Source organism: Coregonus lavaretus (genome assembly GCF_964263955.1).
Source record: "Coregonus lavaretus genome assembly, chromosome: 6".
In the NCBI taxonomy this organism is placed as follows: domain Eukaryota; kingdom Metazoa; phylum Chordata; class Actinopteri; order Salmoniformes; family Salmonidae; genus Coregonus; species Coregonus lavaretus.
In genome coordinates this window covers 5,437,852-5,455,846 of record NC_139993.1, presented here as the reverse complement: position 1 = coordinate 5,455,846, position 17,995 = coordinate 5,437,852, and the positions used below count along the sequence as shown (strand labels likewise).

The following is a 17,995-nucleotide window of genomic DNA, read 5'->3' as shown; positions in this document are numbered from 1 at the left end:
ATTCACTTGTTCAGTAGAATCAAGCAGTGAGATCTGCAAGGTGCAATTCAGCAAACATTCCTGCGGCCGGGTAACCTTGAGATAAAAATCTGGTCAGAAGGAATGTAACAACAGACAACAAAAAATATGCTGGAAATATCTTTGAGCACCACCCTGCTTCCCCTCCCCCATTACTTTTCTCTGGTTAAAGAATTTCATGTGCTTCTTTTCTAAAGAAAATCTAATTAGGTAAGAAAGGGCAACCTTTGAATGTTATACTTTAAAGAAGTACATTTTAAATGTTTAAAGGGGCAATCTGCAGTTGCTACATCCATTTTTTGAATTAATTATATGGACCCATTGATTCTTGAAGAATATACTTATGCCTCATTAGCTTAGTTCAACTGTCTTACCACATTAGAATCCAAAATATAAGCTTGTTTTACTCCAATGTTTGTAAACAAAGTAAATGTAAACAAACACTATTTCGCCTCAAAATATGGTTAAAACTATAATTTTGATATCATGGATGGTCAGTCCTAGTCTTGGTCAGTCCTCTATGAATTTGAGAGTGATTACATTTCTCCAACTCCATCTCTCAGCTTGTTACCGAATTAGGGCGGGAGAGTGCTTTGTTATTGCCCCTTTAAGTTATTTTATGTTTGTTTGGATTCTAATACAGTATCTTGAAATATTTCACTTTAAAACATGATGTAGTCTATAATTACGCAGTGACCTTGGGATAAGGCACTACTTGCACCATCATGGTAGGCCTATATAGTCAGAAATATTATTATAGTGGGACAAGTTTAATAAAAAGTTTGATTTTCAACAACATCAATCTCTCAAAATGTACAGGATATGCAATAATACATGTATATTTTTGGATCTCATTGAGACATCACAACTGAACTGTATGGAATATTTAGGACTTGACTATTTTACTTTTATTTGATGAAAGGGAAAAGGACATGCACTGACCATGATGACGTTATTAATGGCATCTTCAGTCCAGCCCTGGATGCTACAGTGCATTGTGGGTCTTTCCCAAGATGGCGGCGCCCTTGCTGAAGTGCAGAAGAAGTGTCTCTGGAGAAATTGTTGGAATTGTTTGATAATTTCACGGCAACTAGCTTACAAAATTTGCCACGACAACACACGGTTGTGTCAGCAGTCCATACGAGAAGCGTCATTGACAGCTCGAGCCTGACAGCGCGTGGCGTGGTTGTGGCAGAGTGTCCGTGTGAAGATGGGCCTCGTCTCGAGCCCCTTCCCATAGCAAAGAGCAGCCGTGGGGAGAGAAACCGCAGATTTCCCTGCAAACACATACCGGTCGAACTTGGACCTGTCGGGTTCGACATTGTTTACAAATTGTGGACGCTACCGTACAATTTTCTTTCAAGAATTGTCTGTGCGACCGCGTCTATAATAGTCAGGAGACGGAGAGGTTTCCAAGCCCGTATCGAAGAGGATTCTACCGCGCCAAGGTCTGTACGCTGCACGCCACCCTGTGAAAAGTGCAATTTCTGCACATCTGCTTCACTTGCCAGTCAGTCTTTTCTAAAACATGTATCTAACTACTGTAACTTTAAATTCCACAAGTAACATGAAGCATGCACAGTTTTACAAACATGAAGTACAAATCTGTGATAACAATACTAGCTAGTTGTCAGCAAATGGGCTAGGGTCTGCTAGCTAGTTAGCCACAAGCTAACCTGTCAAACTCGACTCCGAACTCTAGAACAGCCACGCGCGAACATGGTTCAATCACTGCAGGTTGATAACGTTATGCCGATTTCCAATTCTATTAAGTATCATTCTGCAATATTTGCTATCTCCTTAGAAAATATAATTTCCATGTAAGTTAGCTAGTCCATTCCGCATATTATCTACCATTTGACTGCTAAGTTAATTTAAAGGGAATCACTGGTGAGACGTCATTGTCAGACGTTGACCTTTTTACACAGCTAATGTTAACCGTGTCAAATGCAAATACTGGTAGCTACTAGTTATGTATGTATTAGAACGAGAATATGCTGACTACAGCACATGAAGACAAACGAGTCTTGCATAGTGGTACTTTGTTTTGGAACTAAAGCTGTTGAGTTCCTATCCCATCACTCACCAGGGACACCTGTTGTGAATGGGGTTAGGGATGTGAGGTTGCTACTGTTATTGTCCATGCCATTTATGGGTGGTGGTTAGCTTTGGGACACAACATTGGGAGTCTGTGTATTAGTTGCACTCCCTGAGTTGTGCATAGTTCTGGTGGCTGGCAACAGAAAATAACCCTACCACAATATAGCCAGCTTCACCCAAAAAACGTTTCCTGTTATCAAAGGCATATGTATAATCTCAAAACTGTACTTAACAGTTTCGAGATGATCTAACATCGGAAGTCTGTATTGCTTGGACACCATGAGTTGTGAATTGTTCTGGTGGCGACGTTAGATAACCCTACCACAATTTAGCTGGCCACACTAAAAAAGTGTTTCCTGTCAACAAAGGCATTTGTATAATCTCTAGGAACTTTACTTACCAGACGTAAAGTTAAATGTGTCCCTCGCTATCAAATAAACGTCGGAATCCAACTTTTGTCTGAACAGCACCATATTCCTGTTGAGTTAGACAGCGGGCAGCCATTAGACCACACACTTCAGGCGAGACTTCCTACCACAAAATCTACCACTGTCTACACAGCAGGAATATGATATGGTTCGGACAAAAGTTGGATTCCGACGTTTATTTGATAGCGAGGGACACGTTTAACTTTACGTCTGGTAAGTAGAGTTCCTAGAGATTATATAAATGCATTTGTTGACAGGAAACACCTTTTTAGTGTGGCCAGCTAAATTGTGGTAGGGTTATCTAACGTCGCCACCAGAACGATTCACAACTCATGGTGTCCAAGCAATACAGACTTCCGATGTTGTCACAAAGCAAGGTGGTGGTAGTTTTTAACCCAGAGCTGCTCCTCATCTGACCGGCAGTGTGAGCTGGGCTATGGCTAACCCAACGCTGCCCAAACTTTCCTAGTCATTAGGAAGCAGAACTTAAAATGGTTGAATAGTTTGGGTCAAAAATAGATTGCATCTGATGGACACATGTTAAATATTTATCGTATTCCTCAATGTTACACAAAAACATACTGTACAGCTATATCCTATTATTGAATGAAGAAACCTTTTTTAACATTGACCTCAACCTGACCTTCTCTCCATCTCTCCCTCAGGGCCCTGATGAAAATGGACTCGGAACTGCTGCACTCGCCGGCCGTGTGCCTGGCTGAGGAGGAGGAGGCGGACATGAGCGACTGGAACTTGCCGCTGGCCTTCATGAAGAAACGCCACTCAGAGAAGATCGAGGGCTCCAAGGCCCTAGCCCAGAGCTGGAGGATGAAGGACAGGGTAAGAGACATCCTTAGTCCTTATGGTCCCGCTGCACCATGTCCTAAGTCTTTACGCTGGTTTACTGAACTAGGGCTTTTTACTGGTGAACGGATAAAGGCCCTAACTGTGTTGCTCATATTATGCAGTTGCTCTTGGTTCTCATTATAAGGTTAATGTTGTTGAGTCTTTGAAAGTAGCTCATGAATGATGAACTGAAACCAGAGAGACTTTTTAATTGGAGACCACTGTATTGTGTTCAATATCCAGAAGCTATGGTTAGGTTCTCAATTGCTAGAGCAGGGCGCTTGTAAAGCCAGGGTAGTGGGTTCGATCCCCGGGACCACCCATACGTAAAAATGTATGCACACATGACTGTAAGTCGCTTTGGATAAAAGCGTCTGCTAAATGGCATATATATTTTTTTCTACAGCTGTGCCGATCTGAAGATCTCTTCTTTTAAACAGCTGCTTTTCCAGATTATTTTAAGTTCTCATTTAATTTATTTAACTTCATTATCACATTTGACTGAAGTAGGTCTACTTGATAATTGAATTTGACTTGCAAAGTTGCTGTTGAACTAGCATATCGTTTGCCTTCCAGAAAGGAAACGCAGGATTGTTTTTATTTTTTATCCAGTTTGCTTTATTTTTTATTTTTGTATTTATTTAATACTTTTTTAAATATCAAAACATTAAATCTACCTGCAGTGAAGCCGCTCAACATTTACATTACAATCAGTCATCAAACCATCTCCTGTCCAGAGCGACCCACAGGAGCAACCAGGGTCAAGCGCCCCGCCCTAGGGCACGTCGACAGATCTCCCACCAAGTGAAACTGGGGACCCAAACCAGCGACCTATCTGCCACCAGCCCAAGCTCCCAACCGCCACCGTCCCCCAATGCACCAACAACCAACTAAATTAACCAAAGAGAAAAACAAAGGAAAACAACAACAACAGAAAACAATCATGCAAAAATAAAAGACAACAAAAATCTAAATAGCAAGGCCAACTGTATACATTTCAGTGCATGTGTGGCACTATTTACATGTGTCCGGGTGTGTGCACATGTGTGCGTTTTGAATGCGAGTGTGTGTGTGTATGCATGTGTACACACGTACAAGCACTTGTGTGGCCTCAGCCTCAGGCATACAGTCACTGGATGTAACAGCGTTGCCCCTTAGTGTCATTCAAGCTGACTTTTTATTTATTAGTTACTTTTTTTTGGACTTTTATCTTTGACCGTCATTCTATCCCCCGCCCAGCAACTTCATCTCCAGTTCCATATCCCAACCTTCAGTTTCCCTCAGCCTTTCCCTCCTATCTCTGCTGGCCACCCTCTTCAGATTTCTAGGCGCCATATATCTTTAGAGAGCACGGTGTACATTTACATTTTTACATTTACGTCATTTAGCAGACGCTCTTATCCAGAGCGACTTACAGTTAGTGCATACGTTATTCTTTTTTATTTTCATACTGCCCCCCCGTGGGAATCGAACCCACAACCCTGGTGTTGCAAACGCCATGCTCTACCAACTGAGCTACCTCCCTGCCGGCCATTCCCTCCCCTACCCTGGACGACGCTGGGCCAATTGTGCGCCGCCCCATTGGTCTCCCGGTTGCGGCCGGCTACAGCAGAGCCTGGATTCGAACCAGGATCTCTAGTGGCACAGCTAGCCTTAGACCACTGCGCCACTCGGGAGGTGTACCAACTCAGTCTTGCGCCAGAGGACAATTTGAATCTATCTAATCGAATATAATCCGCAGATTGCGAGTTGAAGATAAATACTTTTACTAAGAGTATATTAGTAATTGACTGACCAGGTCTCTCCAGATCTCCCAACAATGCTATTTCTAGGGTCAATTTTAGATTAAAGTTATGCTTTTTCAGCAATTCCTGAACCTGAGTCCAGAAACATGCTACCTGAGGGCAATACCAGAACAAATGGTCTATTGATTCTGTATGCTCACAACAAAATGTACAGAGCTGCGATGATTGTATTGCCTAAATATTCAACATTTTGTTGGTGGCAAGAATTTTGTACAATAATTTTTGCTGAAAACCACGAAGTCTTGAATCTTGCGTCGTTTTTATATATCAACTCATACACCCCGTGCCATGGAATCGGTACATCAAAAATCTCTTCCCAGCTATTTTGCAATCTGTATGGCAGGAACATCTTGATATAACATTACTATCATCATGGTCTACTGCTTTAGGAAAGACATAATTCATTCTACAGCGAGACTTCCACATTAAACCTTGTTAAGGTTAGCCTTCGTCTATATTTTTCCCCATTTGTAGAAATTCATTTTAACTCAGCTTCAGGCTTTGGCAGTGGAATTTCAATGCTTTTCTCTAGTAAATGGTGAGAGTGGGATTTCAATGCTTCTCTCTTGTAAATGGTGACAGTGGGATTTCTGTGTTTCTGTTACACCTGCCAGGGCTTATATGAAAGGTGCTGTTAGATCCCTGCAGCACTTGCTACCTCATTGTTTCATAGATTCTGTTATGGAGAGCTATTGCTGCAATAATGCCAAGTGTCACATTGCCATACGTTATGCCGGCTGACTTAGTATCCCTATTGGCTAGACATTCAGCAAAATGAAATTTTAACACACTACTGCTAATATGACAGAATTAGGCTGCTACACTGTGCTTAAGTCTGGCTTCAGGCACTGAATTAAATTGGAACCATAAAACATTAATTCATATATTCATTCCAAAACAGGAGAGATTGCTGGGGTAAGACAAAGGGACATTCTTTCTCTAACACGGCTAGAAAATGTGCCTAAATCATTTAGGCTAGTTTATGTTCTACAAATAATACATTGTTTTGCATAAATTAATTTAATTACTGTACCGGTTTTGATTGAGTAGGGCCTACTGCAGGGTTCCTCAACTGGCGGGCCGCGTGCCGAATTTGACCCATGGGTGATTTTATAAAACATGAGTATTTTTTTATTGTTGGACATAAGACTGTAAAAACACCAGCAAATCAGCTCCAAGTGATTAATTTTGGAAATCTGTACCAAAGTATAGAGCTATATGTGATCGTATACAAATGTAAGCAAGGTTTGAAATTGTTTTATTTACCGTAAATATCTTTTGGGTTCTTATGGTCAATTTGCAGTCTACAAATTATTTGTAATTATGTTCCGGCCCCCTGACCATCCGCTCAAGAAAAAATCGCCCTGCTGCTAAATGTACTTAATGATCCCTGGCCTACTGTCTTAACGCGAATTACTAGAGGGGGATCTACAGTGCCCTCCTGAATTATTGGCACCCTAGGTAAATATGAACAAAAAAGGCTGGGAAAAAATGTCATTGTTTTTCTGCTTGATCTTACACTCAAAATATCATATGAATCTAACCTTTGAGTAAAAATCATCACCAATAAATAATTATTTTATTCAAAAACATGGATGTCACAATTATTGGCACCCCTGCGTTTAGTACTTTGTGCACCCTCTGCCAAGATAACAGCTCTGAGTCGCCTCCTATAATGTTTGATGAGGTGGGAGAACACATAGGAAGGGATTTGAGACCATTCCTCCATACAGAAACTCTCCAGATGCTTCAGTCTTTGGTCCTCGCTTGTGGACTCTCTCTTCAGCTCACCCCACAGGTTTTCAATGGGGTTTAGGTCAGGGGACTGGGATGGCCATTGCAAAAGCTTGATTCTATGATCAGTGAACCATTTAAGTGTGGATTTGAAGGTATGCTTTGGATCGTTGTCCTGCTGGAAGATCTAACGACGACCCAGTTTTAGTCTCCTGGCAGAGGCAGACAGGTTTTGGCCTAAAACCTCCTGGTACTTGGAGTCCATGATGCCATGTATCCTAACAAGGTTCCCAGGGCCTTTGGAAGTAAAACAGCCCCACAACATCACAGATCCACCACTATACTTCACAGTGGGGATTAGGTTATTTACGCCAAACCCACCTTTGTTGTCAAAAGCTCTATTTTGGTCTCATCAGACCATAGAACCTGGTTCCAATCAAAGTTCCAATGACATTTAGCAAACTCCAGGCGCTTACATTTGTGGTTTGGTGACAGCAAAAGCTTTCTTCTGGCAACCCTGCCAAATAACTTGTTGGCATGGAGGTGGCATCTAATATGGAGTTTTGGAGACTTGGTGACCCCAAGATCTAACCAACTTCTGCAATGCTCCAACTGTGATCCTTGGAAAAATGTTTTGCCACTTGAGCCTTCCTTCTCACTGTGCGTGGAGGCACAGGCTTCTAGGTTGTCTGGGAGCCTTGCTTGCAGCTCCTTGCTTAAAGCAACAATGTAGTTGATGCACTGTCTCCGAATGACCTTTTCATCCTCTGGCGCAAGACTGAGTTGGTACACCGCGCTCTCGAAAAGGTACCCAAGGTATGGTGATGGACTGAGATGTCCATCAATGGCATCCTTCAGGACATCAATTCTTGCCATAGGGTTGACTACTCTGCTGCAAATTGATGTTAAGAGGTGTAACAGATTGTCCAAAAGCTTGACAGGATCTGTTTGCTCTCCCTCAAATGACTTCACTGCAACTTGTACGTCGGACAGGATTGATTTCAAGAATGTCAGGTAGACATAGTTGGGCTTGTCCATGTACATGGCGTGGAGCAGATCCGCCATGTAGCAATGCTCACTGGCCTTGGTAAACTCAAAGTGGCGTTTCAGTTCTTCCCACTGGCTCAATATACGAGTTACCGCAGGCTCAATCGATAGCCAGCGTGTGGCACACACTTTGGTGATCTGCAGGGGTTTCTGGCCACAATTAATGGTGGCATACACTGCTTTGTACGCCTCGTGCCGTTTTGGGGAAATCGAAAACCAGTTGTAGGTTTCCCTGATTAAGTACTCAACACTCCTAGGGATGGTTTCTTTGGATGCTGCACTGACAGCCAATTGTAAAGAATGGCACACACAGCGGATGAGTACCAAATTGGGTAAATGCACATTCTTCCTTTAAAATCTTGTGCACCCCATTGTGCACCCCAGTCATCACAGACGCATTATCAGTGCCAATACCCTGAATAATATTTTTTTTAAAGGTTACACTTCTGAAGAAACTCAACTACCACCTTTGCTATTGATCTGGCATCGCCCCCCTCCAATTCAACCAGCCTGAGAAATGTGGACACAAGTAAAAAAAATTTGCACTGAAATACCGACTCACCACACCCAGGTATTTCGAGACACTGACATCAGTGGACTCATCCAAAAGGAGACTGAACTTCTCATCCCCCACATCTGATGTTACCCTTTTGTTGCTGCCACAGAATCTGAAAAGGCAGCTTTGCAAGCCATACCTAAATGGTTGTATGCTAGCAGCGAACAATGCTCCTCTATGGCCATTGCCATAGTAGCTTCTGCGCTTGTGCAGTTATCCACTTTCTTAACCAACTGTGGTAATGTAGACTGCGTTGCGGGGTTGTACAGTTTTGATTGATTTATATGCTTTGCTTGCCATTATTTTCTGTACTTCTGGCTGTACAATTTTGATTGAGACATGTTGATTGATGTTGTAAGTTCTGTTCAAGATCAAACATTCGTGACCAACTATATTCATTGGATTTGTCTCGTCGAACGCATACTACTGCTGCTGCAGTCAGCCAACAATGATTTGCAATTTGCTGGAATTGCTGCTGGCCTGCTGCTGCCTGTGCACGAGCTGAGCACCTGCTGCTGACGTCACTCACGATACACTTTTGCAGCCAGGCACGTGTGTTGTCACTGAGTGTGTGACAGAGAAAATCCTTTTTTGTCATTTAGAGGGAAAATGCGTGCTGTGTGTCACCTCAAAACAGGAAGTCATGAATGACCACAAGAGTTCCCAAAGACTCACATTAATTTTAAAAAGTAAAATCGGAATATACATCAATTAGATTTTGTTCATAAGAATTTCTAAGGGTGCCAATAACTGTGACATGCATGTTTTGGAATAAAATAATTATTTATTGATGATTTTTCTTTGAACAATTTTAACTTAATTAAAGGTTAGATTTATATGATATTGTAAGTGTAAGATCAAGCTTATTAATAACAATGACATTTTTTCAAAGCCTTTTTTGTTCATATTTACCTAGGGTGCCAATAATTCAGGAGGGCACTGTAGATTGGTTGATAGTGATGGGTGATAATGATAGGGGTGGTACTAGAGTCCCCATTGGCTGTGTATCTAAAGAGTTAAAGCTGTTGAGAGGATTGTCTTGTGATGGGGCTATCGAGGGTTCCATAAATGATGTGCTGCATCGTGGGAAATCAGCAGGATCATGGCCAGCTAGCTACTACACTACAGACATTGTTGGGCTTTCTCAGGATGAGAGGTGGCAGGCTGCCCAATTACAAGGCCCATTGGTCAAGGTGGGGTCCCTGTGGAGATGTCTGCTATTGAGTTGTGACCATGTCGATGTATGTGATGCGCTCATGAAGCAAAGCAGCTTGTGTGTGTGTGTGTACACCTGCTAGTATAGTGCAAGTGTGTGAATGATTCCAGGATTGCAGATAATCTGTCCTGGTCAGCCGTGTTGCTGCTCCGAATCCCACAAACTCTGCCTCTCCCAGTTGGGCTTGTCTATGGCTGCAGCTGTGTGCTATATGGCTGTGTGTTAGTGGCATTGGACCTTATGGGATAGAAATGTTATTTATGGTACCCAAAATAGTCGAGGGTTTGGCTCTGTTCTATAGATGTCAGGGAGAGGGGTGGGGCTAGAGTCCTCTAAAAGGATACATTGTAACACTGAATGACATTCAAACGCAGTGACATGGAGTAGTGCGAGACAAACCAACCCTAACCCCAAAGTACACTGTTAGTAGACCTGCCTGAACTGGGACTATAGAGTGAGCTGTTAGTGGATGAGCAGTGGCTCGCTGGAGAGAGAGGCTAGATGGCGCCCTGTACAGAACAGCCAGGCCTGCATCTACTATACCAGAGAGAGAGAGACTCTTGTTCATATCCGTGTCCAATACATAACCACACAATACCAGAACCTTTTGAGGAGCTATGCCATGTCCAGGGTTTGGCCCTGATGTGAAGCTGTGCTCTAGACCAGGGTTTCCCAAACTCGGTCCTGGGGCCCCCTCTGGGTGCACGTTTTGCTTTTTGCCTTGGCACTACACAGCTGATTTAAATAACCAACTCCTCATCAAGCTTTGATTATTTGAATCAGCTGTGTAGTGCTAGGGCAAACACCCAGGGGGGCCCTTAGAACCGAGTTTAGGAAACCCTGCTCTAGATGTGGCCCCTGGAGTTAAACATCAGTATGGCTTGTATAAAGGTACTCTCGGAAACCCAGAGCTAGGCGCAACAGCATTAGGTCTGGGATTAATGGCGGACATGCCAGAACGTTGTAATTCAAAACTAAAGTTTGCAGGCAAAACCTTTGCGGTGGTTTAAGTGAAGGTGGTTAATGCAAACTAGCCACTTGCGAAATGCACTCATTAAAAATAACCTCTGTGATCTCCATCTTGCTAACTACTATTTTGTGCCTGGGGGATGTTTATGTTATGGCAACAAGTGGATAAGACAGTGATGTAGGAAAGCAGGATGTCCCAACTCCGCCCTTTCCTCTATGCCAAACTGACGCTGTATGTGTACAGACGTGTAAGCCGGAACATTGATAGGCCTACATTGTGGGAGGCAACCCGTCTGTCTAGAGAGACTAGTACAAGAGGTCAGACGTAGACCCTGATCTGTTCTGTTTTGCTTTCTATCCTGATATTCCAGGGTCTGCTGTGGATAAAAGCATAACATTTGATACAAACATTCCTCAGATGATTGAAAACCTCCTAGAAGGGTTGCCCATTTCAAACTTGTTCAGGAAGCAAGTTATGAGATTTTTCCATGCCCAGCCCCCTCTTTACCACTCAGCCCAGAAAGCGCCAACCCTGCTCAGCTGCATGGCCTGACCTCCATGGTATGTTTAGGAAAGGATATCAATCGTCAGCTGTGTTTATGAAATCAGTGTGCTGTGGTTAAGCGGGTAAGCTTGACTTCAAAACACTGCCTTCATTTCCTTTCCAAAGCTCTTTCTCCATGACACCGTTCATAAGAGATGTTCCACCAATGATGTGATGGTGAGGGCTGTCTGTGTATCAGATGATCCCTGACCCATGTGCACACACAGCTGTTGATTCAGCACGTGAGACCGCACCCCTGTCCTGTCTCAGTTCCTCATCAGAGGAATATGGAGGCTGCACGCACGGTCACACACACGGCACCAGATAGAGAGAAAGGAAAATAGAAGTATCCCATCTTACAATACATTCAATCAATACAAAATCAACAACCACACCATTGTAGCAGGAGCGAAATGAGGCAGGTAAATCCAGGTTGAATAGCAGTCTGATTCAGATACTGTAGATAGTCTTTGACATGAATATGGAATGTCTTTGGGCTAAAATTCAGATCTGTATCAGAAGGACACATTAATGCAGGGATGAGCAGTTGGATGTCATTTCTACCCTGTTTCCGTAGTTCTATTGCTCACATTTTAACTACTACGTTATCTCTGTAGGAGTTTTATCGAAATCAACAGCCACTGTTGCCATCGAAGAACACAATTGGTGTGTGTGTTGGAGACCGGAGTGTGTGCGCGCGCACAAAGTGTGTTGTCTTTAAACTGGTAATTGAGTTTGGTGACTCCCCCTCTCTCATTAATAACAATGCATGGGACTCCAGGGAACTTTGAGCCGTTCCTTCCCTCCCTCCGATCCAGCACCTCGGCCCATACGGATCAATGGCCAGTGACTATTCCTTTTGTTAGGCTTGCTATAAATGAAGGCTATTTAAACAGAGGGGGCATCGATCTCCCCCGTGCCAGGGCAAGGCCAAGCAGACTAGTAGGCTGGACGGCCGTGGAGATCGCAGCCTCAGCTTGGGCCACTCACACTTTATAGCCAACAGGACACGCATTAGGGCACGGTCACACTCCTGATACACGTACATTATCACAAACCCTTGTCGTCTGTCTTAAAGTTTCTCTGTGTTTTCCATCGGTCACGGATAGACAAATAATGAAGTACCGGTGCCATTCACCTGTATGATAGTGAGCATTGTGAACAAGTCCACAAAAACAGATTGAACCAAAGTCTGCTTCAGCTTTCACTCTACTCCTCCACTGTTATCCCTCACTCCCTCTATTTCTCTCCCTCCCTCCCCCTCTCCCCCCTCTGCGCTGCTCCGAACAGGATTTATGGGATTATTGGAAATCCATGAGGTCCAGGAGACCTGTATTAAAATGTAATTTTGTTTAGGCTTTCCTTCAGATTACTGTTAACAATCAAGGGGGGTGCACCCTCTTCAGAAGGAGACCGTTGTTATGGAGGATCAGAGCCTCTCCCCAGGGGGGCCGGACTTAGCCGCCTCCTTTTCATTCCTTTTCCCCCTCCCTTTTCTCCTCCTCTCCTGTTCAGTGTTCATCTTCTATATATATTTTTAAACACAGAAGAGCTTCAAAAGTGTATTAAAGCAGCACACTGTTTTGTACTGAGCTTGCTACAACATGTACACATTCTAGTCCCCATTCTCTTGATTTGTGGTTTCTGTGCTGCTTGTAGCTCTCTTGGTACTAAATTAGTTTACCCAAATCCAATAGTAATTTCATTATTTCGGTGGCTAAAAACCGCTGCAAAATAACAGCCTACCAAACCACTACAATATTAAAGAACCTGTCACAAGCCAAACATTTTTCTCTGCACAAGGCAAGCATCTTGGTTTTGTCCCAAATGACACCCTATTTCATGTATAGTGCACTACTTTTGACCAGGGCCCATAGGGTTGCAGCCCTTATGTCTCCTCCAGTTGGAATGTATGATCTCAATAGGAAGACAATAGACTTCTCCACTGAAGTGAGAACTTAATGGGATTCAATCAATGGGAGCCAACATCTGGCTGCTGTCAAACCTAAATGCCACATTAGCCTATTATGAATCCGAAAGATTCTACCTCCCCATTCATTTTTACATGCAAATGCCTCTATTTTATTAGTCGCTCGCATATGATGTCGTTGGGAAATAATTTCATTAGGATTGTTTATTGTGATGGTAATCACCTTTAGTGCCAGGCTTTGGTAATGTTGCTGGTGAATTAGTATGGTGTTGAACTTCGCCAAGTCAGGATAGAACGTCTGGCATGAACGTACCTCACCTCTAAAACTGATCTACAGGTGAGGGTTTGTGTGTGCGTGACTGGGTGTGGATAGGTATTGGTAGACAGTTTTAAATCCCAGGACCTGCTTTTGGTGCTTGACTGTGAACAGTGTGGGTGCTTGTGTGGGTAGCTATGCCATCTTCACTTTGACCAAACAACACAGACACTGGAAGAATAATTGCAGTCAGAAATACTCATGACTGTTCAAGTTTATTTCAGTCAAACAGTCGGTACACTCCTTCCCAATTGCGGCCATAACTATTGTGTGAATAAATAGGAAAGAAACTATTTGCCTTAACACATTTCCTTTTTGCGAGGCATAGCTGTAAAACCTGCAGTCTGTAGACTGGTTGTGTCCAAAATGGCACCCTATTCCCTATATAGTACACTACTTTTGACCAGAGCAGAGCCTAATGGGATGCTGCCTTTGTAGATTCTCTGTTGATGCAGGGCTGAAAACTCCCCCAGGCGTGTTATCATTTCAGCTATAGTATCTTTAAAGGGCACATCCCAACCGACTTATCCCCACTGGGGTCAATGTATAGGAAAGCAGTCATGCCTACCTGAGGTTAGTGTAGTGAAAGTAAAACCTCTATTACTGAGGGATCCTATGGGACAGAGATGGATTCACATCCACGCTCCTATGGGTTTGATTAGAGTTGGAACCACAACATTGTGGGAAATGAAATGCCATGATGTTCTTACCCCCTCTAAGCTTTGCTCACTCCTCAAGCTCCTCCTGCACTTATATGAGATTCATCTGAGACCTACCTGCATCTTTTATTTTCTCCTGTATCTTGACCTCTACTCCCCTGTCTCTGCTTTTTGTGTGTGTTAGGGCTGTCCCCGACCTAAAAAAAAATCTTTGTCGATTCTATGTTGCAATCTTCAGTGAAAAATTATTATTGTGATCTAATGCTTACTTCATTGAGACTGTATGTGCAGTTGAAGTTTGGTCATAGACATTTCCGGATGATGAAATTACGTATTTCCCTGACGTTGAAATCAGGTACATTTTTGCTTCTGAATGAAAGTTGAAAAGACGTAATTTACATTTGTTGAAAATACGTATTTTTTGGTAATTCATTCTATGCCCAAATTTCAACTGCACATACATTCTCAATGTAGTAAGCATTCTATCACAATAATACATTTGAAATCTATTCAATATAGGAAAGAGGAGCTAACTGAAGATTGCAACAGAATATGTATTATTGCTCCATTTTACATTTACATTTTCCATCTGTCCCATGCACTTATGTTAGTTTTTCAAAAGCGTTTAAATTGACAGCGATGTTGAAAGGAGTCCAACCAACAGACCCACTTCATCAACATTCTCAGTAACGGTTACAGAAATATATTTTTCTTACTATGATTGATATGTTGTTTATCTGCCTTAGTTGAATGAACTGAATGTCAGTCGATATCGATAAGAGCGTCTGCTGAATGACCAAAACATCCAGAAAATACGTCTTTTCACCTTTCATTCAGAACCTGAAACCTGCCTTTTTAGATGTATTTATAAAATAAAATCTTACTGGGTGATGTCATTGGGAAATTTTGCATGGAGAATCTCCCCGGTCCCTAAACGTCTTCGCTCCGTGAAAGAAGCAGAAATGAAAGAGAACTTTACAGATGTCAACTAGATTGTTGATGCATTCATTCTATCGATTGATGACATTTCTGGTGAGCAAGGCTTTATTTAGTATTCTAGAGCTTCAAGGAATAACAGAAGAGAAGCTGCATGTATCTAATTATAGAAAAGTTTACTAACAAATAGCCTACCTAATGTCGGTTATTATAAGCAGAAAAAAATATCTAAATGTGGCTTAACTTTTTTTAAATCCCACATCCAATGTCCCCAAAAAAAACTACCGTCCCTGGACAAATTAGGAATATTATTTTTATTCATGGATACAGGGATACTCGTGAGTGGAATATCAAAGCTGCATGTAAACAGCTTATCCTGAAATAATAACTTAATCGGGATATGAGCTATTATTCAGAATACTATGCGCATGTAAACATGGTGACTGACGCGAGCTTGCTCATTGACTATTACTCAGGCTTTGGGAAAAGATGCACAAAGCTAGTAACACAGGAGTATGAGCTCCTCAAGTAAAAATCAGTGCAGGGTTTCAGACTGCCCTCTCTGTTCTGGCCTGGATGTTCTGGCTTCTCTCTAGCTCTGTGTGTGTGTGTGTGTGTGTGTGTGTGTGTGTGTGTGTGTGTGTGTGTGTGTGTATCCGTGTGCGCCCCAGTGGATCGATCTGTGTTCTTGTGCACATTTTTACCTGACCCTGTTCCCTCTGCTCTCCCCCTGGGCTTGTTCTCTATCAGACTAGTCTACACTACAGTGAACTGTCTGTTAGGAGCAGTAGCTACAGAACTCTGCTCACCACCATACTTAATTCAATACACTTCTGTCTGCAAAGAGTTTCTGCCTTTCTGTTTGTCAGTTACAGAGTTCAATTAACTTCCGTTATCCAGGCACACGTTCAATTAAATACACTTCAATCGACCTTTCTTGGAAAGTCCTTGGAAGATAAATCAATCACCAGTAAATGGGTTCTTTCTTACTGCTGTATTATTTAAGCGACATCTGGGCAAGGTTTATATAAAGAGTTGTGACTGTTTTTTAAAATATATTTAAAAATATATATTTTTATTACAGAAAGCACATGTACAGTGAATCGTGACTGATGTATCAGAGTCGTGACAGTCTACAGACTTCAAAGAGAAGTTTGTGTGTGTTAAGTTCTACCCTCTCTCATAGCAGAACACTTTGATGTGTTCTCCATATTGTAGTGCTTGGCATAGTGTTGGATCCAGCCTCTGTCTTGCCGATAGACAACATGGCGCTTCACTCTCCAGATCAGGTCAGCAGCACTCAGTGGTTCAGAATTGCAAAGTCACGTCAGGCTATGCCAACTAGACAGACCTGCCAATGGATCCATCCATGCCAGAGGGCAAGGTCAAAATAGTGTGTATGGCTGTCCAAAAAAACGATCTTACCCCAGGACACCAAGTAATGAAAAATGTAAATAAGAGCAGGAGCATTATTTCTTTATATTTGAAGGACAAACAAGGGGCTGACGTTTTGGCGTGTCAGACACCTGCGTGAGCTTGTGTGTGTACAAATAGAAGGCCAAACCCACCACTGGTGTGCATGGCCAAAGAGCTCCATTTTCATGTCATCTGACCATAGCACCGCCTGGAGTTTGCTAAATGGCATTGGCACTTAGATTGGCACCGGTGCTATGAAAATAGAGGTCTTTGGCCACCACACCAGCGGTGGGTTTGGCCTTTGAAAAAACAATGCATATGCAGAAAATACCTGATCCCTACTGTAAAATATGGTGGTGGATAGGGATCTAACAATTCACCGATACGCATTGGTCCCCGGTTCAAATGTTTGATATGAGTGCATCTGTCCGCGGGACCCCAAACCGATCCAAATGTAGCATACATCGGTCAGAAAACCGATTCAAATTTTACGAAACGCCTTTTCATTTAAATGTTTTGCTCATATCTACCTTCCGAAAATACCTCATATTTTGTGACAACTGATGCCTCCTCTCCTTCAGTGTCGAACTAAGCATGTAACTGTGTTGACAGTCATTTTGCATGCCCAACAATCCCAGGCAATATCAGGAGCCTAGTCAAACTGAGCACTGTGCCCAGCTTCGCACGCTGACCAACGCGAGGTAGGCGGCCTGTTCCTCATCTTGCACATCTGCACGGCACCTTCAGCATTCAAATGCTAAAATGGCTTGTGTGATATTACACTTTATTAGTTGAGTGAGAACCTATGTCATTTGTTAGGTTATTGTTCTCTATGCTCTGTTAAATGTTTTACCGGTATAAAAGTAAACTACCGGAGAAAAGTTAATTAGCGGGTGATGCTGATTTCAGAACCAAAGTGGGAGAACAAAAACGTAGGCTACATTGCCCCCACCCCCCCAGATACGTATCGAATCATCTTGAAAGGGAAAGATGCACATCTGATATTATTTTGAAGGACAATCAAGAGGCTGACATTGTTGTCAGATGCCTGCCTCAGAGCCGTGTAGTGTGTGTATGAGGACTCAAGAGTCCAAGCCTCTCTATGAACGTCCTTCACCCAAATCATGTAAATAAACAGGGTCTCTCTTCTCTCTGTATATGAGAGCATGTGTTTATATGAGATATAATCCCAATGAAGTGTGTATTGAGAAGCATGTTTATTGACTTCTCTTTCTTTCTCTCTCCATCTTTCCCGGTCTCTCTCTCTCTCCTTCTCTCTCTCTCTCTCTCCCTCTGCATGTCTCTGTCTGTCTTTCTCTCTCCCTCCCCTCCCCAGATGAAGACAGTGAGTGTAGCCCTGGTGTTGTGTCTCAACGTGGGTGTGGACCCACCTGACGTGGTCAAGACCTCACCCTGCGCCAGACTGGAGTGCTGGATCGGTAAGAAAACACAAAAACACACACTTGCAGAAGCTA

General features: G+C 42.8%; 1 protein-coding gene across 3 annotated transcripts in view; it reads left to right on the top strand.

Annotated features, from left to right (window-relative positions):
- The first annotated feature begins 1,022 nt into the window (after positions 1-1,022).
- rptor (regulatory associated protein of MTOR, complex 1) overlaps positions 1,023-17,995 on the top strand; it is a 190,617-nt gene continuing 173,644 nt past the window's right edge. For all 3 annotated transcript variants that reach the window (XM_084163751.1, XM_084163749.1, XM_084163750.1), the window contains exons 1-3: positions 1,023-1,466; positions 3,212-3,386; positions 17,857-17,959. In XM_084163751.1, coding sequence (XP_084019877.1) covers positions 3,219-3,386; positions 17,857-17,959 — 271 coding nt within the window. In that variant the 5' untranslated portion in view covers positions 1,023-1,466; positions 3,212-3,218. The remainder of the gene's footprint in view (positions 1,467-3,211; positions 3,387-17,856; positions 17,960-17,995) is intronic.